Genomic DNA, 23323 nt, shown 5'->3' with positions numbered 1-23323 from the left:
ACTCACACCCAGGGCTCACCATCAGCCCCAGTTCCCCGGCCACTCTCCCTTGACCTGCCTGCCCTTCCCCTTCCCTTCCTTCTGTTTGTTTCCTGGCCAGACTGAGCTCCCAGAGCACAGGTGGGCACCTCAGCTTGGTGCTGCCACGCCAGCATGATGCCTCTGTCCCAAGACCAGGGTGCTTGGACTCCCTGGGTGCCACCTCCCCACCTGGTGGCAGCTGGCAATCAGCTCAGGCCCTCAGACCAAAACCTTCCCAAGTCCACTAAACCAGGCTTGGACCAGGGCAGGCAGGCTCCGGGCGGTGGGAGGCCAGACCATGGCCTGCAGTGACCCTGGGGGCCCCTGCTGACCAAGCAGGAATCCACAGTGCCCTCTGCCTCCTGCTGTGTGCTTTGTAGGTGGGCGCTAAGCTGAGCAGGCTCCGATCTCTAGAGCAAGAAGCAGAGAACAAGAGTGCCCAGGCCTCTCTCAGGGGCCTGCCAGCCTTCCGAGCAGCCCCCGAGGGGAACTGCAGAAAGGGCGAGCGTCTGAGGGTATGTGCCTTGCTGCTGCCCCCCAGTGGCCTCTGTCCGCACAGCAGTGAGCCTGAGCCCTTTCTACCTGCAGAGGAGGATGGTGCTGGCCCAGAGGTACCTGGCCCAGACCTCTGAGGTGCTGCTGCAGTGCCTGCAGGTAGCCCTGGACAGAGGCCTCCTGGGCATCGCAGCTGCCGCCAGCCTAGAGATGGTGGAATGCATCGGCACCCTGGACCCTGTGGCCACCTGCCAGTTCCTGGCACTGTCTCAGGTATGGCTCTGCCCTGTGTGTCTGCAGCTCAGAGTATGGAAGGCGTCCCCCAGCACCCAGGGGCCCCTTCTGGCTGGGACTGTCATCATGGGAATAGGCTCCGTTAGAGAGAAGAGCTGCAGGCCAATGGACCTGGCCACAGCCATTGGCTGGAAGGAGGCTGGGCCTGAAGCTGCAGAGTCCAGCCACAGGTGCTTGGGGCTCAAGTGAACCCACTCTGAGCTCCCCCCAGTCCCCACAGTGGGCAAGCACAGAGACCATAGAGCATGGCCCGGAGAGGCGGGGCTGTCGGGGGAGTGTGCCACACAGTCTGACTGCCCTCCGTCCAGCCCAGTGAGCCTCACCCCCACAGCACCTGGCTGATGTGTTCCAGAGCTGCACAGCCTCCGAGGTCATGCGGGGCCTCCTGTCCACAGCCGCCGCCAACACCAGCACCTCCCAGCTGGCAGCCCTGCTGCGGCTCCGGCACCAGCTACAGCTACAAGACAAGACTTCCACCAGCCTGCTCGCCAGCGTGGAGCAGAGGCTGGCCACCATCTCCAAGGTGATCTCCTGCACCCTGCAGACCCCCTCCCGTCTGCCCCAGTGCCAAGAGGGCAGCTTTAGATCATGCAGGCTCATGCCCAGGTTCTGCTACTGGCTATGTGGCTCTGGGAGGCCTCTCTACCTCTCTGAGCCCCGTTGCCTTCTGGCCTTGTGGGATGGTGACCCCTCACTCTGTAGGCGGCTGCGAGTGCTAGGGTGGGGAGGGTTTTGATGAGGGCTCCACCCGGGGTCTACGGGAGCCCTGCTTGCTCTGAACCCTGTGGCCGCACTGTGCTGAGGGGCTGCAGAGCGGGCAGCAGCTGCCTTTCTTTTACTCACACCAGCAGCTTAATCTGAGCATTGAGAGGGAAAAGGCGAACTTCCACCCTCCTGGACACCAGGCGGGAGCACCTGGCCAGGTCCTCCTGGCCTCTTCCTCTTCCTACTGCTTCCAGCTCCCTCCATCCACTCTTCTTAGGAGATTTGGGGCTAGATTTCTCTGCTGATGGGGTCAGGGGAGCCTCCTGTTCACTGGAGGATATTGGGCGGCATCCCTGCCCCCCATAAGGACAAGGGCATTTCCACTCCTATCCCTACGGTGACAGCATCTCCAGGGGTTACCAATAGGAGCAAATCATCCCTCCAAGAACCAGAGCCTTCAGCCCCAAATGGAAACCCAGTCTCCTGGATCCAGGAGGGAGACGGGAACAGAGGCTGGAGGTCTGAGGCTGGCCCAGTCCTGAGAGCAAGGAGGCTGGTCCTGAGTGAGCGCTATGGGACGCCAGCACTCCAGCAGGGGGCGGACCCCATGCTGCTGCTGCCAGCCGGGCCCTGGGACTGGGGATAGGGCAGTGCTCACCTCGTGGGGAAGGCGGGGACAAGGCCATGGCATCCACAGTGTGGAGCATGAGGCCAGAGGACGGGAGGGCACAGACCTGGGACAGAGCGGAGGAGGGCTCCGTCCAAGGTAAGGCAATGGCCCCCGCCACAGAGCCAGTGCACAGTCCCAGCTGCGGCAGTAGTGAGAAATAGTAAGCTGAAATGACAACAGAAAGTGAGCCAAGCGTCCATCCTCAGTCCCAGGTCGCTGGCTAGGACGGACTCAACAAAGAGTACATCAGCACAGCCCTGGGGGTGGAAAGCCAGGCTGTGGGTCCCACGGGGCCACGAGACACCAGCTGGGGGACCCAGCAGTGTCCAGGGCTTACTGGAGTCCACCTCAAAGCTTCTGGAAGGCAGTGACCCAGGAAACTTGAGTGGAGACCATGGGTTCCAGCTGTCTCCAGGACACTCTGGACCCACAAGCATCCATAGAGGCCACCACAGACCGAGAGTCAGATGTGCAGGTTTCAGGAACAGAATGACAGCCTCAGCTTGGACTGGAGGCTGGAATACAGACAGGAGAAGGCCCAGCAGGAGAGGAGGCTTGGGGACAGAGGCAGCAACGATGGACCTCCAGAGGGCCCAGCACATGCTCTCGCTGCATCGTCACCAGAGCACAGGGTGCACAGGCTGGAAGCCAAGAGCCTCTGACGCTGGGGAGCGTGGGCTTCCAACCCCCAACCAACCCCCCACTGGACAACACCAGGAGATCACCCTGGGCACGTGGGAGCAGAGAGCACGGAGACAGCGCTCGGGCAGCCAGAGAGACCTGCACGCCTCCACGGCTGGAGGAGAGCGGCCGGTCCCTGACACAGAGGCTCAAACTGAAGGCAAATAAGGGCATCGTTCAGAGCCTTTTAATAAAAATGCAATTAGACAATAAAACAAAAGAAAAGCTGGAAGGAGGCTCAGGCAGGGAGGAATACCCCAGACAGAAGCAGAAATAGGCAAGAGGGGATGGAGATGGGTCAGGGCGAAGTGCTGCAGCCACAGTGGGAGGCTGCACAGTCCCCGAAGGGCAGACAGTTTAAGATCCAGCCACCACAGGGGAAGAGGCAGCACAGCCACAAAGATGACTGTCACACCCCGAGGGTGGCACTGACACGTGTGTGGCCAGGTCAGTACAATACGACCGTTGACAACAGTATTTCATCAGTCCACAAGACGGCAAAAAAAAAAAAAAAAAAAAAGTAAAAGAGATGGTCCTGTTAGACAAGGAGAGTTCAGTAGTAGGGAAAAAGCAATATATGGGTAGTTACAATATAAATGGGCTAGACACTCCACATCCAAGACAAGACAGTCAGACTGGATGAAAGAGAAACAAAGGCCAGGCACAGCGCTCCACACCTGGCAGCCCAGCTCCTGGGGAGGCTGAGCCAGGAGGTTCCGAGCTCAAGGACAGCCTGGGCAACTTGGCAAGACCCTGTCTCAGAATAAAAGGCTGAAGCTGTCACTCAGTGGCAGACAGCCCTGGGCCCAGTCCTGGGTTTCCTTTTTTTTTTTTTTTAGTTGTAGACGGATACAATACCTTTATTTTATTATTTTGTTTATTTATGGGGTGCCGAGGATCGAACCCAGTGCCCCACGCGTGCAAGTCAAGCATGCTACCACTGAGCCACAACTCCAGCCCCCTGAGGTTTTTTTTAAAAAGAAAAGAGAAAAAAAAAATCTATCTGTACATTACTTAAATAGGCGCTTTACATATAAGGACACAGAAATGTTGAAAGTAAAAGTGAAGAACACATAAATCACAAAAAGACAAATCAGATGAAAGCTAGCAGACGTGGGACAGTGTATCACTAGCACGGGGGCACTCCTGATGGTGCAGGGGCAGCCCAGCCAGGAGTCACCGTCCACCAAGTACTGTGGTTTTGAAATACACAAAACATGGACAGAAATAAAAGGGGTCACGGCAAACCCACAGTCCTAGGGGGACACTGCAGACTGTCTCAGCCCCTGGGGGTCAGGTAGAGGGAAAGCCGAGGCTGTGCAGGGCCCAGGTGGCCTTGGCCTAGACACAGCCAGAGCCTGCTGCCCCACTGATGCCCGAGCGAGCAGAATGTCCACCAAACCCACCAGCACTGGGCCACACAGCCTCAGCCAACCCCCCGAGACTGGGATCCCCGGCACAGTTTCCAAACACAACCCTCAGACTGGAAATCAGTGACGATGAGGCCTGTGGACAGCACCATGGCCTTGAAGTCAGACAGCACGCTCAGAATCACCCCCCACGTCGGCAAGGAATCCCACGGAGCTTAGAGAGTGAAATGGTCCAAGGGCAGACCTAGAGACTTGGCCCCAGCAGAGCTCCGAGGAAGGGTGCCTCCCGGAAGAGGAGAAGGAGGCCAGAGACAGACTCAGGCTTTTCCAAGAGGCCAAACAGCCAGCAGCCACATCAACAGAGCATGAAGGGAGCAGATGAAGGTGACAGCAGACTGGATGCAGGAAACACTTGTGGAGCAGAGAAAACCAACACCTGCCAAGCTGGCCCCCAGAGGAGGGCAGCAGGACTAGTGAACACGGAGACCCATCAAAGGAATAGGAGAGAAAAGACAAAATTCCAATGTTTGCAACATAAAGACAGGACACCAAAAAGGTAACGAAGGACTGCATACCACATCACCCCAAAATAGAAAAGATTCTGAAAAAAAATATGTAATGCTCCAGAAAAATAGAAAATATTCAGACAGAAGATCAAATAATAGAACTCACGGTCAACATGATTGTGAGCCTCAACTGTCCTAAGGAGACTGGTTATCAATCACAATCACCATGAAAAGTAAGCAACTCTGTTAAAGACTACGAGGTATCAATCTGCAAACATTCCTTGTATTTTTATATGCGGCTACAAACAGTAGTGAAGTGAATTGTGTGAATCATACCATCTCATTCTCAGTGGCAGCAAAAAAAAAAAAAAAAGCAGAAAGTGAGTACGTAGGGAGCCGTGTAGGAAACCACTCGTGGAACCTAGATCATGAGACTGGAAACCCTTCAGGGGAAATTAAGAATGAGAAGTGGAGAGAGGTCCCCCGTCCATGGACGAGGGTGCCTTGTGTGAGGTTGGTGAAGCGCAAGTAAATGGAGAGGGCTCCATGTTCCTGACTGAGGAGCAAGGAAGTAAGTGGAGAGAGGTCCCGTGTTCATAGATGAGGGCGAGTGGAACAAGTGGAGAGGGGTCCATGTGCGTGGCTGGAGGCTCCAGGTACCAAGCCACCTTTCCTCTGTGTGGACAAGGGAGACCGCTTTCTCCTTCAGCTGCTGCCCCATCCCTTCCCCTGAGCTTTGGTCAGCAAGAATAACCTGTTGGCCTGGTGTTATAAATACCTCACAGGTGAGCCACAGAGCTGCCACTCTTGCCCTCCTGGGCTCCCTTGTGGGCAGCCTGCAGCTGTGCCAGGTCCTGCTCCTGGGAAGGTGACCCTCCTTCCCTTGTGGGAGAGAGAGAAGCACTAACAGCGGAAGGGGAGAAGTGATTGATGGTGTGCACTGAAGGAAAAGCTCCACGGGGCCACGGAGGGGGACACAGAGGTCTCGGGGCACACCGCTGGCCAGGTCCTGTCCTGCCTGCTGAAGGGCAGGCATCCCTCCTTAACAAGACAAACACTCAGGCCAAGACTAGGGTTTTACAGAATGTACTCACAGGCCCAGTTACATTTTTAATGTATTTGAGTTCATTAGTCTTCAAGGAAATGCAAAATTTAAAACCACATCAGTTACCAACAGACACCCACTGGAATAGCTGAATAGAAAATGGGGGCTGGGGACGGGGTGGTGGCGCAGCAGCAGAGGGCTCGCCTGGCACGTGTGAGGCCCTGGGTTCGATTCTCAGCACCACATTAAGATAAATGACTAAAATAAAGGCATTGTGTCCAACTACAACTAAAAAATGAATATTGAAAAAAGAAAATGGGGGCTGGCCTCTTACGGTGACTCTTGGTCAGCCTGGCTGAAGGTGGTACCATAATTCCGCTGGAGAACAGGCAGATCCGGCAGTCCCCAGCAGTTCTGCTGGGTTCTGGGCCCAACAGAAATGCTTCACTGTGCTCCAGAGAACACATGCTGGGAGGCTCTTCATGGCCACATTCACGGCAGTGGATCAGAGATGTGGCAGCAAAGAGGAGCCACCTGCATGGAACTGGACATGAGCCACTGGGCAGAGGGGCCAGCCTGGGCCATCAGAAGTTGCTCAGAAACCCTGGGGAAGGGCCGGCCAGTGAGGCCAGCCCTACCATCTGTTCACCTGCTGTGGGCATGGCCCATGGAGAAAGAGCCACCTTGCTCTTCAGGTGGGTTTTCTGTTGCAAAGTTGAAAAGTTTGGACCTGAAGCTGCAAGCATTCACAGCTGGACTAGGGAGGGCTGCTCACTCAGAGGACACAGGCCGCCCAGAGCCCTAGCCCAGGTGAGCAGCCCTCTGTCACTACAGGGAGAAGCCAGGGTGCAGAGTCTCTGTCACTCAGTGCCCAAGGCCCACAGGACACAGGGTGTAAAGGCCTGGGCACAATGGCAGAAGCCACCCCTGACCACAGTGCAGGGTCCCACAGAGCACCCCAAGGGCTGGGCAAGGGAAGGCCCCCTTCAGGGCTACAGGGACAGCTGTGTGTGAGTCTGCATGTGCATGCACTTATGTGGTGCAGGAGGCAGGACGGGGACAGGGACTTGAGGAGGACCGGCCAGGTGCTCCATGGTATTGTCTGGGTTTCTGTACAAATCCAGTTGCTCACTCAACAAGTGGACAGAATAGGACACTTCTGACTGGCCAACGGCTTTCCCTGCTGCCCCCTTGTGGTGGCCATGAGTCACTCCCATTCATGGGCAGGACTTCTGGACCAGTGCTCTGCAGGATGCCTACCGCTATGGTTGCTTCTTGTGGAAAAGCCGTGGAAGCCAGCCCCAGGTCCTCAGTGCATCCTTGCCTCCCGTCACACAGGCCTGGCAGAACCTCTGTGTAACAGAGCAGCATTTCAATCTCCTGCACGAGATTCCAGCCACCTACCGAGTCCTCTTCCTGCATCATTCACAAGACAGGTGAGGCCTTGTTCCCTTGGAGAAGTCCACTGGGGAGGTGTGGACCCAGCTGGGAAGGCCCACGTGCAGTAGAGGGACATGGGCCCCTTCTCTGAGGGGTGGGGCCACCTCTGAGATCCATCCCCACACGGGGTGTTAGTGTCTGGTCTGGGTGGGCCTAGATTTGAGGACCTGCGGTCACTCTGGAAGTGCAGCAGAGAGCTGGACAGCTGGACAGAGAGCTGCACAGCTGGACAGCCTGCTCTTGCTGGTCTGCACAGAGCGTCCCCAGAGGCAGGAGAACCAGCACTGCTGGTTGAGAAGTCCCCCACACCGCTGTGCCTGCTCTGTCTGACGCCAGCCCTTGGCCCAGCCTCTGCCCGCCACTCACAATGGGAGGGCACCTGTTGGGGTGTGTGGTTGCAGAACTGGCCCCTTCGGGCTTCCCCAGGACCCACAAGCCTTGACTCCATCTCTTGTGGGGACTCACCTGCACCCCTACATCCTGCCCCAGGACCCGTCTGTACGGCGCTGCCTACGAGAGACCCAAGTACCAGCCCACAGTCAAGGGGAAGGTGCAGGAAGTGGGTGGTGAGTCTGGGCCTGGACAGGTGCTCTGCAGGTGGGCGGTGGGAAGCCAGCTGAGACACCTTGGGCTGCAGGCCTCTCCCTTCCAGGAGGTAAATGCCTGCCCGGTGCCCCACTGGGGCAGCTGTGCCAGGCCAGAACGGGCGAGGAAGAGGCACCCAGGTGTTTCCAGGGGTCTGGAGGAACTGGCTCCACCACCCTGCTCTGCTCTCCCTGCGGCACCTGGAGCTTCCCACCATCTGTCGACCCCTCTTCCTTGCCCCTCCTGTGGCCCCGGGAGGACGGGCGACTCCATGAGGGGGAGGGTCCACCCGTCCTGCAGCTCCCTCTGGGGACAGCAGCACTAGGCTGGGTGCCTGCACAGGGAGTCCTTCCCAAGTGCTTTTACAAACCTGCCTCCTCACACTCCTAGGGGCTCTGCCCAGCCCTGGGTGGGGACCATGGGTGTGTCTGGGTCTCCACAGGCCACTGCAAGGTCATTCGCGTAACTGTGAATCCAGCTGCCCTCTCAGACCTGTTGGCCAGTGCCCAGCAGCTCTATGAGCAGATCCAGGATCAGATGTTCAGTGAGGACACCACTCAGAACACAGGCATGGTGAGGCCCCAGGTCAGAGAACTGGTGGGACGGGCAGGCGCTGGGCCCAGAGCCCAGGTGGGCCCAGAGGTGGGACGGGCAGGCGCTGGGCCCAGAGCCCAGGTGGGCCCAGAGGTGGGACGGGCAGGCGCTGGGCCTAGAGCCCAGGTGGGTGAGGATCGATCCACCCAGGTTGTGTGAGGGCTCTTTGTCGAATCCTTGGACCTCGTCAGACCCTTGAGGAGGGGGCCCACCCAACTATGCTCCTGCAGTGCACAGGGTCATCTCACAGCGTCCTGTCCCCACAGGTGGCACCCTCCTTGGTATAAACAGAGACCAGAGGGGAATAGGGTGTCAGAGTGGCTTCAGAATGAAATTCTGGGGGCCTGGGAGAGGTGGGGTGTGTGACAGGGCAGGGTCTGCCCATGCCCTGAGCTGGGCCCCACGCCCACCAGGCTGTGTCCGGAGGGACAGGAGCCAGGTCCTTTCCCGTGGGCCTTCCCTCTCGGCTGACCTGGGTGGGTGGGGCCCTGACAGCCCTCCTGATGGCAGGAATCAGACAGCCCACACGTTGAGGAGCCTGGCAGCCGCCAGCAGAGGACCAGCGGGGTGCTGGCGCCCATGGAGGAATACCTGAAGCCGCTCTTCCCCCTGCTCAGCCTCCCTGAGTCCAGGTGCCTGCATGGCCTTTGGCTGCTGAGCATGTCCGGCCACTTCCCTGGGGCGGTGGCAGGGCTGGGCGAGGTGGAATGGGGGCCTCCCCTGTGTGGAGTGTGCGAGCTGGGGCTCCAGTGCACCCTCCTGGGAGCCCCCGCAGAGGTGCGGGCGCCGGAATGCGAGGGCCAGCCCAGCCGCCTGGAAGCCAGCTCAACACCCAGGACTCGCCGGAAGCCCAGGAACAGGGGCACTGAGGGTAGCAGGGGTCAAGGGCTCCTCTCCTTGGATCTTGCTCCCCTGTGGCACTGCAGAGCTGGCTGCCACTGCAGAGGGGAGCCGGGCAGAGTCCGCCTCCAGAGAGGCACTGGGCATGGGGCAGGAGGGCCTTGCCACGCCTGTGAGCCCCAGGCTGGACATGGCAGGGAGAAGGAGCTGGCCCCTCAGATCTAATTTGGGAGGAAATAGGGGGTCTGGGGGATGGGCACTCTGCCGGCAGAACAGAGGTCCCCCTGAGCCCTTCTCTGCTCACACTTGTGAAGCCAGCCCAGCCCTGGCCCAGGAAGACCACCCCCCACAGGGAGAAAGCCTCTGCTCTCAGGCCTTGTCAAGACACAGGCCCGAGGGGCATCTCTTCTATTCCGCGTGTGGTGTCATCTGGTTTTTAAGCCTCAGTGCGTAGCTTTGGCTTTCAGAACACAGATGCCGGTGGTTGTGACTGACCCAGGGAAGTCAAAGGGCAAAGAGAAAGAGCGGAGAACGTCTGTTGTACAAGGTGTGGAGTGGCGCAGGCCCGGCACCCTGGGCAGCTGGGGTGCAAGGGGAGACAGGGCAGGCCATGGGAGCTGGCGGTGCGGGGAAGGGGGAGGTGGGCTGGGACTCACCCTCCTGCCGGGGAAAGCTGAGGTGGACCAGGAGCCCCACACAGATCTGCTGGCCCCAACCTGAGGCCCCCCAGGGCCCTGGGCGTCAGGCTGAGTGGGGAGGCCCTGGAGGCTCTGTGCACAGCAGCGCACTGCGAGGGGCGCCCCGCCCTAGGGAGCGCACAGGAGAGGCCCCTCCACCCTCACCTGGCCCTGCCTGGCCACTGCTGGCTGCCAGGCCCTGTCCCTGTTTCCCACAGGCCTGCTTCTTGGTCCTCAACCTGGGGAGCATCTGGCTTTGCTCACAGCCCTGTCCCAGCAGATGTCATGGTCTGCTTTTCTGTCACCCACAAAGAATCCTTGAGCAAGGTCAGGGCTGGTCACTGACACTGCCAGAAAAGCACTCTGATTCCCAGAAGTGCCAGGACAGTGTCCTGAGCTGCCGAGGGCAGACCCCACACCTGGGGAGGGAGGTCTGGGTCTCCGCAGTGGTTGGGAGTCCCCCTCACTCCTGGCTGGCAACAGAGCTGCACTCCAGGGGCCACCATGACTGAGCCTCTGCCCTGCTCCTGGCCTCAGGAGGGGAGCGTCAGGCTCTGTCCCAGGCACTCTTTTTTTGTTGTTGTTTTTTTTAAAATGAAAACAGCCAATGGCAGGATTTCAGTGTTTTTCAGGATTTCAGCTGGGGCCCAGTCTCTGGTCACCTGGAGAAGCTGCAGGGTCAGCAGAGTAATGTTGCCCTTCTACCAAGGACCCTCTAAAGGATCCGTTTGGGTGGAAATCCCGAGGCAGGGAGCCATGCCCCCCATCCCCACCCTGACGGAGGCTCTCTCCGGGCCCAAGCTGTGAGCCTGGCCTTGCAGTCAAATCCAGGGACAGCCCAGGGACCTGGCCATCCCCACAGCCCTGTCTCTCTGCAAGCCCAGCTGAGGTCAGACTTCTTCCCAAGTCTCAGCACTGACAGGCCAGGCCAGGTGCCCAGCTGCCAGTTGGGACTTGAGGAGACTAGCCCTGGGGCTTGCCGCCCCCCAGGAGCCTCTGTCCCCTCCACACTTGCAGCTCAGCCTGAAGGTCCCAGCCACGTGATCCTGGTGGCAGACAAGCACCTCCTGGAGCTGCCGCTGGAAGGACTCTCTGTGCTCCACGAGGGGGCGGCCTCCTCTGTGTCACGGGACTTCTCTCTCCAAATGCTCTTCAACCGCCTCCACCGTGAGGAGCCAGGTGAGAGCTGCCCAGGCACCTCTGGGTTTGATTTTTAGAACGGAAATGTCCCAGGTGCTTTCCAGACAGGAGCATGTTAACTCCTGCCATAAAAAAGGAGTCAATGTTGCAACCTCATCCCAGGGGCTTGGTCATCCAGAACACGCCCAGCCACATCCGGCCACATCCAGCCACATCCAGCCACATCCAGTCACATCCAGTCACGCCCAGCCACGCCCAGCCACATCCGGCCACATCCAGCCACATCCAACCACGCCCAGCCACATCCGGCCACATCCAGCCACATCCAGTCACGCCCAGCCACATCCAGCCACATCCGGCCACATTCAGCCACTCTGCGCTGTGCTCACTCACAGGTGCCCACATGAGGGAGGAAGAGCTTCACACCGACCGTCCCAGGAGGTGGTGGGCCACCAGCTGTGTGAAGAGACTTGAGCTAGCTGATGGCAGCTGCAGGGGAGGCCAGGGGGATGGGCTCAGCCTGGAGAGCATGGCCGTGGGGATTCGGGATTCGATGGTGCTGGCTGCACAGATTCTCCTGGTCTGCGAAGGTTCTCCAGCCTGTACTCTGGGGACATGTGCAGCTTGGGCACATACGTTGCTCTTCAGTAGATAACACATTTAACCAAAATGAGTAGACTACACGTTTGCTTCTATGCAAGATGACGTAACAAGGACCAAATTTGCCCTTCCAACTGAAACCACTGAGACCCAGGCTGAGACAGAGGAGGCCCCGATGTGCTCCTGGAAGGCCCTAGGGTGCTCCTGCAGATTTTCAGGCCAAAGCAAGGCTGGGGTGACCAGGGAAAGCCTGGGGTCCCCTGGGTGAGAGGAAGCGGCAGCTGGGATACAAGGGTGAGTGGAGTTGGGACAGGGAACCAGGGGAGAGGCCCTGACAAAGGTCAGATGAGCGTGAGCAACCTTGGCCCAGGGACCCCCAGGTCAGGGAAAGACCTCCCACCAGCAGACGTGGTGGGAAGGAGGGGACGTACAGAGATATATGAGTTCTTCCTGTTTTAAAATCTTTCAAAAAGATTTGAGCAAAACCAAAGAAGAAAATAATACTGATTGAGGAGTTTCAACATGCAAGAACACGGGAGGTAAGGGAGTTTCTGGAATGTTCTCATTCTGCGTGTAAGGTGGCAGGATGCCCTTGAAGGTGACTGCAAAGTCAAAGCCCTCGGCAACCACTGAAGAGACAGGAACAGACACCCTGGATTTCACACTGAGGGCCGTGCAGCGGGGACAGGCGTGAACAGGCGTGAAGGCTCCTGGGTGCTCAGGTCCTTGTGCCTGGGGGAGGGGCAGGAAAGCCACCGCAGACTTGGCTGAGCAAAGACCCACTGTGCCAGGTGCCACCATAGCTGCCACAAACACTGCCTGCAGGAGGGTGGGTGGCCGAGCCACGTGTCGAGGGCAGCTCCACGCAGCTCAGAGCAGCCGGGACACGGGCCTGCTGCCCAGTGTGGAGCCAGTGGCTGACGTCGCACTCAGGCCCACATGGCAGTGCCCCTGCCGAAAGAAGGGATCTTGTCTGGGACCACGTGGAGGAGCCAAAGCATGTGGCCTAAGTGAGGTGAGCCAGGTGCAGACACCTCACTGTCCCACTCCAGCCAGGTGGCAGGGAGAGGCGGGAGGCCCTGGGCAAAGCACAGGAGCTCCACAAGCTCAGGGCAGGAAGCGAGGTGTCTGTTCAGCAGAAGGACTGCGAGATTCCAGGCACTTTTACCAAGAGGAAGGAGTACCAAGGAGAGCGCCTGCCTCAGCTGGTGGATCTGGCCCATGGGGAGCATGCAGATTCAGGAGCAGCCTGCTGTGTGGATCAGAAGACAAATAAAATACACTGAGATCTTCAAGTATTGAAAAGATCAACCATGACAAAAATCGGCAAGGGTGTGGAGAGACTGGAGCCCTGACTCGCTGCCGGGGAAATGGTAAAAGGCCCAGCCACTTTGGACAACAGCTGAAAAGTCTCTTAAGAAGTTAAACACAGGCCAGGCACAATGGCACACGGTTGTCATCCAGCGACTTAGGAGGCTGAGGAAGGAGAATCCCAAGTTGGAGGCCAGTCTCAGCAGCTTAGCAAGGCCCTATCTCAAAATAAAACATAAAAAGGCTGGGATGTAGCTCCGTGGTAGAGACCCTGGGTTCCACCCCCAGTCCAGCGTGGCCTGCCATGTGGCCGGGCCCCTGTACCCCCAGAAATCTACCTGGGGTTAGAAAGCATAAGACCTGCATGAGAAAGGCAGAGCAGCTCTTCAGCCGTGGCCCAAATCTAGAAGCCCCTGAGACCAAGTGTCCGTCAAGCCAGCCAGCCAGTTGGCGGTCACTGAGCACTCCATTGAGATGGGTGGATACTCAGTGCGTTTATGCCGTGAGCACTGTTCAGTAGCAGTGGAAGGACGGACGTTGGTGCCTGTGGCAGTGAAGACAAAGCTCGCGGAATCACACCCGTGGATGAAGTCGGATGGAAAGGGGAGCCCCAGCGTGAGAGTGTCCACAAAAGCATTCCTGAAGGGCCCCCGCTCCAGGCCCAGGAAGCAGAGGCACAGCTCCTGCAGGGGCTGGGGCAGCAGGATCCTGAGGGATCAGGCCCAGTGCAGCTGGTGGCACCCTAGAGGCTCCAGAGCTCGCTCCCTGGTGGAGCTCCCGAGAAGCTGGACGCCTTGGCCCAGGCAGGGCCTCTACTCTGTGAGCCCAGGCAGGCACAGGGAGCCCAGGGCCTGGCAGCAGAGAAGGGAAGGTTCGTTTGGGCACACAACTGTCTACACAGAGCCTCCAAGAAAATCTGCCAGCCAGCCATGGCCATGGAAAAGAGAGGGCTGTGAGTCCTCCCACAGAGGCCTCTGCACCCAGGGGCACACTGGCGAGCCTCCTGCGCTATACAAATGGGGCTGGTGAGTCTGGGAGCCTTTGGAGGCTGGTCCTTTCTTGAGGGCCTTTCCAGCCCTGTGAGGCTTTGCCTTTTAGAAACTATCGCTGTTCCCACTTCACAGAAATCAGAATCAGTGGAGCTCCTGCTGATTCTGCAAGGCTCAGCAGCACAGCCCCCTCTCATTGTCTCCAACAGAAGTGAAAAAGGAGGGCAGAAGCAGAGACCTCAAGAGGAAAAGCCCCGCAAAGAAGGGTGTGAAGGTAGGGTGAGGGCAGGGAGCCGGGCAGGGGCGGGCTGGGCTGGGGTCCACAGCACTGCTGCCTGCCGGCCCCGCCCACGGCCCCAACACTCTGCTGCTGCAGGGCGTGCTCCGGGTCATCCCGCCAGACTGCATCACCATCGACTCAGACGGCTTCAGGTGTATCCTTTGAGGGGTGGGTGCTCCTGACCCCGAGATCCCCCACTGTGCTCCTGCTTGTCCTTGACTGAGATCCAGTCGTCATAGACCCCTTCGATGAGGCCCAGAGCATCAGTGTCATGGGTGAGTGCTCCAGGGCCACTGCTCCTCCTCCAACCCCCGGAAATGGCCCCACACGGCACCTGGAGCCTCCTGCTGCTCTGGACACTGCAGTGTGTGTGTGTGTGTGTGTGTGTGTGTGTGAGAGAGAGAGAGAGGGAGGGGGGGGAGAGGGAGAGGGAGAGGGAGAGAGGGAGAGAGGGAGAGAGAGAGGGGGGAGAGAGAGAGAGGGAGAGAGAGAGAGAGGGAGGGGGGAGAGAGGGAGAGAGAGAGGGAAAGGGAGGGAGAGGGAGAGAGGGAGGGGGAGAGAGGGAGAGGGGGGAGAGAGAGAGAGGCAGCGAGAGAGGGAGAGAGAGAGGGAGGGAGAGAGGGAGGGAGAGGGAAAGAGGGAGGGGGGAGAGGGAGAGGGAGGGAGGGGGAGAGGGAGAGGGAGGGAGGGGGAGAGGGAGGGGGGAGAGAGGGAGAGGGGGGAGAGATAGAGGGAGAGAGAGAGAGAGCGAGAGAGGGAGAGAGAGAGGGAGAGAGAGAGGGAGGGAGAGGGAGAGAGGGAGGGGGGAGAGGGAGAGGGAGGGAGAGGGAGGGGGAGAGGGAGAGGGAGGGAGAGGGAGAGAGGGAGGGGGAGAGAGGGAGAGAGAGAGAGGGAGAGGGAGAGAGGGAGAGAGAGAGGGAGAGAGAGAGGGAGACAGGGAGAGAGAGAGGGAGACAGGGAGAGAGGGAGAGAGAGAGAGAGGGAGAGGGAGAGAGAGAGAGGGAGAGAGAGAGAGGGAGACAGGGAGAGAGGGAGAGAGGGAGAGAACATCCCCTCTCTCTCTTTGGCTGGACTGCTGTTAGCACTCTCCCCAAGGGAGGGAGGGGCAGGGCTGACCTCCAATCTGACCCCCAGTCAAGGAGGTGAGAGGGGCTTGGGCCGAGCCTGGAGGTCCCAGGGTCAGAGCCTGGATTTTGTCTCCCTCCAATTCTCCCTGCAGAGATGGTGACCCCTGTCTCTGTGACTCGGGATATTCTGGAAAGATTCCAAGAGACATACACTCTGCGATGGTCGGGGCATCTGGGAAATCAGAACTTTCCAAGGTTCGGATTTGGGTTTCCAGTAGCCAGTCCCCAGTGGTCAAGCGCTTGTGGCACCCTCACATAGCCCCTTCTCTCCCCTCCTCTTCCCAGGTCTGTCCTGCAAAGGCCCCAGGCATAGAGCTGGGGTGGGGGGTGCCATGGCTGTCCCACTTTGAAGTTGGGCCTGGAGCCCCAGGATCACACACCAGGGTGGGGTCCAGCAGGGTCCCTGGTTGACCTCAGGGTTCCACAGGGTCTGAGCTCCAAGGCGCAGGCCTGACACCCCAGGAGCAACGAGCAGGGAGGGAGCGCTGCAGTTCCCGGGCTGCTCTGTGCCACAAGCCCCGTCACCACTGCCTATGGATGGTGTGGTGTGGTGTGGGGCAGGTGGCAGGGAGCATGGCGGTCAGGGTCCTGGCTCACCACTGTCTCCTATATTAAGGACACTGGAGGTGCCTCCTCCCTGACCTCCTGGGCTCCGCTGTCCAGGAAGCCCCCTTCTAGTACTTTCCAGAGCCAACCCTGTCTGCTGAGTGTCTGTTCCATTCTAAGACGGAGTCCATGGGAGAGAAGCCACCATGGGCAAAGGGAAAATGAAAATAAGCTGGGTTCCAGGGCAGATGTGGGGTGGCAGGTCAAAGGCAGAGAACACACCCTGCTTCAAGATGCATCCCCAGGAGGGGCAGGCCTGGCCCAAGCACTTGGCCACACAGCACCCCCCTCTCGCCGCCCATGCAGCCAGGCAGAGTGGGAGCAGGCGCTGGGCAGCTGCAGAGGGTTCTTCTTCTACGGGATGGAGAGCTTCCTGTCCCACATACTAGTGGAGAGACTGGTGGCCATGAACCTGCAGGGTGAGTGCCCTCCACCCCAGGCAGACCTACCAGGACCTGCAGGTGCACTGTGAGCACACTGGGAGGCAGAGCAGCCCCGCCCACACCCCTCTTCTGACACCTCCAGCCACCAGCTCCTGTCTGCAGGCAGGCCTCCCCTGCCTGGCCCCGCAGCCCTGGCTTGGCTTGCTCCAGTGTGGCAGCCACAGGGTCCTGAACTCCTGGTCCTGCAGTCCTCAGCCCCCTCCTCTGTTTCTCAGGCCCCAAGGTCAGACCTAGAGGCCAGGGTCAAGTGTTGGGGTAGTGTCACTCCAGGGCTGGGCTGCTGGATCCAGGAGGGCTGGGGCTACAGCTCTTCTCCCCAGACCCCGTCCAGTCTGAAGGTGGGGCTTGGAGCCTTGCTGTTTCTCTCACCATCCACCATTAACAGAGGGCCTTGCAAGTGGAACCCTGTGCCCCGGGTGCAGAACTGGACTCCAGCAGAACTGCAGGAGTGGTTCAGCGGGAGGGGAAGGAAGGACACTGGCTGTTTGGGGGGAGGTGGGCTGAGAGGAGTTCCCAGGGCACAACCAGATGACAGGCATGTTTGTGGGTGCAGTACCATACTCCACCCACACTGAAGGGGTGTAGCCTACCACAGGACGCCGGGCTGGACACGCCTCACACAGAGGGCTTGCAGCTGCTGGGGTGCCCATGGGCAGCCTGGCCCACCCCATGAGGAGCTGCTCCTGGTGGGGCTGCTGGGGTACCCATTGCTGTGCATGGACCGCAGGCGGCCTTTTCAGGGACCTCTGGAGTATCCCTTCCTGCCCTCATGGGATGTGCTGGCCCACATGTGGCTGCATGGCCAGCTCCTGGATGCTTGTCCCACCACAGGGTGCCTATGGCCACCAGAGTCGCCTGGTGCCCAAGTCTCCTTTCCAGCCCCCATTGCCTCTGGGCAGGCACCAGGAGACGTGGGTGGGGCCAGCAGAACCCCCACCCTCTAAGTTGTCCCAGGGGCAAGTGGCCAGCCATCCCCTTTGCATCCATGGGGTTCCTGCAGACGGTCACGCCCAGCTGCCCAGGGTGACTGGCTGTCCTCTATGTCCTCTAGTGACTGCCTCACCTCCCAGAATGTCCCTTGTCCCCAGCAAGCTGAGGCCCCTCATCAGCCTCCATTGCCCTCCGCGGTGCACACTGAGCCACGGCATCTCTGGTTGGCCCCTCCTGCGGCCTCCTCTGCCACACACCTAGGGGAGAAGCCCAGGCGAGAGCTGGTAAAGGCCTGGGCCCCCATCACTGTGGAGCAGCAGAGCTCCAAGCACCTTGGAGAGAGGCCGTGCTGCTGGCAGGGAGCTGCTGGGGGCCAAGTGCCCATCCCCACCTCCTGGTGCCTGGCCTAGAAGGGGTCAGTGGGTCTCTGAGCAGGAAGGCCTGTTGGACGGGAAGTCCAAGCCTCAGGCTGATGGTCAGTGTTTCTGCAATCTTCCGGGGCTCTCTGGTGGCATGAACCTTGGCAGTGGCTGAGCCGGCCCTGTTGTGCCTGCAGAGTGCCAGATGGTGGTCCTGCTGCACCTGACACGGTCCTATGAGAGCCTGCAGAGGCACAAGGAGGTCTCGGAGAGCAAAAGGTGCCTGGAGTCCCTGCCCACGGGCAGGACCTGGGGAGGGGCAGCAGAGAGCCCAGGGGGAGAGTGCCCACTGGCACAGTGACAGGGCGGGAGGACACAGCATTCCCAGCTCCGCAGGGCTCTGAGGTTCCAGGATGTGCCCCCTGCTGCCCCGGCCCAGGCCCCGGGGAGTGGTGCAGGAGGCAGTGTCTCGGGCAGTGAGGGCGGCGAAGGGACTCTCCAGAAACCTGGGCCTGGCCACAGCTTCAGGGCCTGCTGAGGGGGCTGGGGACGGAGGAGCAGCAGCTGGGAGGCCCGTCATCCAGAGTCGCCCACCTCAGGGCGACCTCCCGCCCCTCCGACCCTCACTCAGTGCTGGGTCCCACAGCACCTCTCAGCTGTCCTTGGAGAGGCCTGTCCACACTGCCGTCCTCCTGAGCCTGGTGGGGGTCCAGAGCATCGTGGCCAACCAGTGGCCGACATCACTGCAGGACAATGCATTGCGGGCCAGCGTCCTGTGGGACAGTGAGTGGACACCTGGCCGCCCAGAGCCCTTTGGGGTGCCCTGGAAGCCTGCCAGGCGTCCACAGCCCATCTGAGGGCATTGCTCTGCCCTAGATCTGCTGGCACTGGGCAAGCCGATTGGGAAGACCGTCCGGCTCCTTCAGAAGATGGAAGGCAGTGAGATGGCTGAGCCAGGTAAGGCAGCACCTGTCCACCCTCCTCGCCCCTCGCTCCTGCAATTCTACTCCCCTGCCTGCCTCTTCACTGGGCTCAGCCACCTGGGCTGGTGGTGTCCTGGGGGCCCTGCAGGGACAGGTACCCCTGCCTCTGCTGAGGAAGTGGGTTTCTGAGCCAGGAGCTGAGCACCAGAGAGAGACAGAGCTGTCCTGCAGGCTGCTGCTGCTGCGTGCACAGCGGGCAGTGCGAGCTGAGGGGCGGCACCCTCTGCAGAGGAGGGCTGGCAAGACCCAGCACAAGCCCTTGGGGAAACAGGCCAGCGCTGGGCGGCCACAGGCATGAACTACAGCTGGAAAGCCCAGGGAAGCCTGCGGTCCCCTACACCCAGGGCAGGGACAGTCATCCCAGCCATGACATGAAACCTCCAGGCCGACCTCGAGGCCAAGGTGCGAGTCCTGTTGGAGTCGCAGGGATCAGTCTCTGTGGCCTCCTTAGGGCTTCTGAGTCCCCACGGCCTCCCAGCATCAGGAGGGGACAGGAAGTGGCTGTTCTCGCAGATGAGATGAAGCCCACCTATCAGGGCAAGCAGACCCTGATGCCAGCAAGTGGAACAGAAAGAAATGTTTCACGTGTGGATGCAGCGAGATCAGAAGACATGCAGGCTGAGCTTTGAGCCACACACTGGGGTGACCTACCCTGACCAAGAGGGTTAGCCCAGAATGATCACAGCTGGCGGTGGCCCACATGAGCACCCAGAAGGCAGTTAGTTGTGACATAATATGAAGGCTGGTACAGTGAGTAAATAAGGGAGTGAATACATGAATGGGCGAGTGAGTGAGTGAACAGGCGAGTGAGTGGGTGAGTGAGTGAATAGGTGAGTGAGTGAGTGAGTGAGTGAATAGGTGAGTGTGTGAGTGAGTGGATGAATAGGTGAGTGGGTGAGTGAAAGAGTGAATAGGTGAGTGGGTGAGTGAGTGAGTGAATAGGTGAGTGGGTGAGTGAGTGAATAGATGAGTGTGTGAGTGGGTGAATAGATGAGTGTGTGAGTGAGTGAACAGGCGAGTGAGTGGGTGAGTGAGTGAATAGGTGAGTGAGTGAGTGAGTGAATAGGTGAGTGTGTGAGTGAGTGGATGAATAGGTGAGTGGGTGAGTGAAAGAGTGAATAGGTGTGTGGGTGAGTGAGTGAGTGAATAGGTGAGTGGGTGAGTGAGTGAATAGATGAGTGTGTGAGTGAGTGAATAGGTGAGTGGGTGAGTGAATGGGTGAATAGGTGAGTGAGTGAGTGATGAGTGAATAGGTGAGTGGGTGAGTGATGAGTGAATAGGTAAGTGGGTGCGTGATGAGTAAATAGGTGAGTGGGTGAGTGCATAGGTGAGTGATGAGTGAATAGGTGAGTGGTTGAGTGAGTGAATAGGTAAGTGGGTGAGTGCATAAGTGACTGGGAGAGTGAATAGGTGAGTGGGTGAGTGAATAGGTGAGTGTGTGAGTGAGTGAGTGAATAGGTGAGTGGGTGAATGAGTGAGTGAATAGGTGAGTGGGTGAGTGAGTGAGTGAATAGGTGAGTGGGTGAATGAGTGAGTGAATAGGTGAGTGGGTGAGTGAGTGAGTGAATAGGTGAGTGGGTGAATAGGTGAGTTGGTGAGTGAGTAGGTGAATAGGTGAGTGGGTGAGTGAGTAGGTGAATAGGTGAGTGGGTGAGTGAGTGGGTGAATAGGTAAGTGGGTGAGTGGGTGAATACGTGAGTTGGTGAGTGAGTGAGTGAGTGAGTGAATAGGAGAGTGGTCGAGTGAGTGAACAGGTGAGTGGGTGAATGAGTGAGTGAATAGGTGAGTGAGTGAGTGCATAGGTGAGTGAGTGAGTGAACAGGTGAGTGGGTGAGTGATGAGTGAATAGGTGAGTGGGTGAGTGATGAGTGAATAGGTGACTTGGTGAGTGGGTGAATAGGTGAGTGGGTGAGTGAGTTAGTGAATGAGTGAGTTGGTGAGTGGGTGTGTGAATTAATGAGTGGGAGAGTGAGTAAATATGTGTTTGGGTGAGAGAGTGGGTGATAAGTGAGTGGGTGAGTGAGTAAATAGGTGAGTGGCTGAGTGAGTAGGTGAATAGGTGAGTGGGTGAGTGAGTGAGTGAATAGATGAGTGGGTGAGTGCATGAATAGGTGAGTTGGTGAGTGAGTGAGTGAGTAGGTGAATAGATGAGTGGGTGAGTGAGTGGGTGAATAGGTGAGTGGGTGAGTGAGTAGGTGAATAGGTGACAGGGTGAGAGAGTGAGTGAATAGGTGAGTGGGTGAATAGGTGAGTGGGTGAGTGAGTGGGTGAATAGGTGAGTGAGTGAGTGAATAGGTGAGTTGGTGAGTGAGTAGGTGAATAGGTGAGTGGATGAGTGAGTTAGTGAATACGTGAGTGGGTGAGTGATGAGTGAATAGGTGAGTGGGTGAGTGAGTGGGTGAATAGGTGAGTGGATGAGTGAGTGGGTGAATAGGTGAGTGGTGAGTGATGAGTGAATAGGTGAGTGGGTGAGTGAGTGGGTGAATAGGTGAGTGGGTGAGTGAGTGAGTGAATAGGTGAGTGGGTGAGTGAGTGGGTGAATAGGTGAGTGGGTGAGTGAGTGAGTGAATAGGGGAGTGGGTGAGTGAGTGGGTGAGTGCATAAGTGAGTGGGTGAGTGGGTGAGTGAGTGGGTGAATAGGTGAGTGGGTGAGTGCATAAGTGAGTGGGTGAGTGGGTGAGTGAGTGGGTGAATAGGTGAGTGGGTGAGTGAGTGAGTGAATAGGTGAGTGGGTGAGTGAGTGGGTGAATAGGTGAGTGGGTGAGTGAGTGGGTGAATAGGTGAGTGGGTGAGTGAGTGGGTGAATAGGTGAGTGGGTGAGTGAGTGGGTGAATAGGTGAGTGGGTGAGTGAGTGGGTGAATAGGGGAGTGGGTGAGTGAGTGGGTGAATAGGTGAGTGGGTGAGTGAGTGGGTGAATAGGTGAGTGGGTGAGTGAGTGGGTGAATAGGTGAGTGGGTGAGTGAGTGGGTGAATAGGGGAGTGGGTGAGTGAGTGGGTGAATAGGGGAGTGGGTGAGTGAGTGGGTGAATAGGTGAGTGGGTGAGTGAGTGGGTGAATAGGTGAGTGGGTGAGTGAGTGGGTGAATAGGGGAGTGGGTGAGTGAGTGGGTGAATAGGTGAGTGGGTGAGTGAGTGGGTGAATAGGTGAGTGGGTGAGTGAGTGGGTGAATAGGTGAGTGGGTGAGTGAGTGGGTGAATAGGGGAGTGGGTGAGTGAGTGGGTGAATAGGGGAGTGGGTGAGTGAGTGGGTGAATAGGTGAGTGGGTGAGTGAGTGGGTGAATAGGTGAGTGGGTGAGTGAGTGGGTGAATAGGTGAGTGGGTGAGTGAGTGGGTGAATAGGTGAGTGGGTGAGTGAGTGGGTGAATAGGGGAGTGGGTGAGTGAGTGGGTGAATAGGTGAGTGGGTGAGTGAGTGAGTGAATAGGGGAGTGGGTGAGTGAGTGGGTGAGTGCATAAGTGAGTGGGTGAGTGGGTGAGTGAGTGGGTGAATAGGTGAGTGGGTGAGTGCATAAGTGAGTGGGTGAGTGGGTGAGTGAGTGGGTGAATAGGTGAGTGGGTGAGTGAGTGAGTGAATAGGTGAGTGGGTGAGTGAGTGGGTGAATAGGTGAGTGGGTGAGTGAGTGGGTGAATAGGTGAGTGGGTGAGTGAGTGGGTGAATAGGTGAGTGGGTGAGTGAGTGGGTGAATAGGTGAGTGGGTGAGTGAGTGGGTGAATAGGGGAGTGGGTGAGTGAGTGGGTGAATAGGGGAGTGGGTGAGTGAGTGAGTGAATAGGTGAGTGAGTGAGTGAATAGGGGAGTGGGTGAGTGAGTGGGTGAGTGAGGGATCAGCAGGGTCCTGTGGGGCAGTACCCTTCCTAGCCCCGAGATATAGCACTGGTCATTTTCCCAGGCTCCTGGCTACTGAGCAGGGACGGCCATTACCTTCCAGTCAGGTGGCGAGAGCACACAGTGCCCAGTGATCCCCGCTACCAGGCACTGACCTAGTGTTCTGAGAGGCCCTGATGTGGTGAGGCTGACTGACCCACCCATGTGGGATAGCCGGAGAGCCCTGGTCCTGGGCCACGCCCACCTAGAGCAGGATATGGTGGGGAGCAGAGTCACCCTGCCACTGTCCCCTCGTGTGGCTGCAGCCTGAGAGGAGCCACCCCAGGTGGAGCTCACAAGGGCCTGCGCTGGGAGCCCTCAAGGCCCTGTCCCTGACCCTCAGTGGGGGTGGACAGCTGCCTCCACTCCCAGGCCCTCAGGGCTCCTTTGTGGTCCACAGACGCGGCTTCTCAGGACAGGGCTGTGCCCCTCCAGCCGGTCCCCAGTGTGGAGCCCTTCTCCACCACCCTGGGCCTGGTCCTCTACGGGCTGCCGAACCAAGCCATTGTGTGACAGTCCTCCAGGTTGTCCCACTTTCCTCTGAAGCCACCACCCTTGGCTCTGCCCCCGCCTCAGACTCCTTGGCCTGGCCTCCACCTGTGGCTCCCCCAGCCCTGGACAGGCCTCTGCCCATGACAAGCCCCAGAGACCCCCACCATCAGGGCCCACTCCCCAGCTCCTGCTCCACCTCTCAGACAACAGAAGTGGTCAAACCACAAGCTTGGTTTGGGTTTTGGTGTTTAAATAAACAGTGAAAACAAGCTTGGA

General features: G+C 58.6%; 1 protein-coding gene across 1 annotated transcript in view; it reads left to right on the top strand.

The window, feature by feature from the left end:
• Positions 1 to 23068, top strand: part of Cfap46 (cilia and flagella associated protein 46) — an 82898-nt gene extending 59830 nt beyond the window's left edge. Inside the window, exons 42-59 of the mRNA XM_077105370.1 lie at positions 402 to 536; positions 610 to 789; positions 1163 to 1333; positions 7126 to 7223; positions 7717 to 7793; positions 8255 to 8385; positions 8917 to 9038; positions 9714 to 9793; positions 10941 to 11111; positions 14176 to 14237; positions 14340 to 14397; positions 14474 to 14509; positions 15463 to 15565; positions 16283 to 16395; positions 17906 to 17987; positions 18355 to 18491; positions 18585 to 18665; positions 22956 to 23068. Of these exons, the coding sequence (XP_076961485.1) occupies positions 402 to 536; positions 610 to 789; positions 1163 to 1333; positions 7126 to 7223; positions 7717 to 7793; positions 8255 to 8385; positions 8917 to 9038; positions 9714 to 9793; positions 10941 to 11111; positions 14176 to 14237; positions 14340 to 14397; positions 14474 to 14509; positions 15463 to 15565; positions 16283 to 16395; positions 17906 to 17987; positions 18355 to 18491; positions 18585 to 18665; positions 22956 to 23068 (1950 nt within the window). The remainder of the gene's footprint in view (positions 1 to 401; positions 537 to 609; positions 790 to 1162; positions 1334 to 7125; positions 7224 to 7716; positions 7794 to 8254; positions 8386 to 8916; positions 9039 to 9713; positions 9794 to 10940; positions 11112 to 14175; positions 14238 to 14339; positions 14398 to 14473; positions 14510 to 15462; positions 15566 to 16282; positions 16396 to 17905; positions 17988 to 18354; positions 18492 to 18584; positions 18666 to 22955) is intronic.
• The last annotated feature ends 255 nt before the right edge of the window (positions 23069 to 23323 follow it).

Source organism: Callospermophilus lateralis, chromosome 15 (genome assembly GCF_048772815.1).
Source record: "Callospermophilus lateralis isolate mCalLat2 chromosome 15, mCalLat2.hap1, whole genome shotgun sequence".
NCBI classification, from domain to species: Eukaryota; Metazoa; Chordata; class Mammalia; order Rodentia; family Sciuridae; genus Callospermophilus; species Callospermophilus lateralis.
The sequence above is the reverse complement of the archived record's forward strand: the minus strand, read 5'-3'. Positions and strand labels throughout refer to the sequence as shown.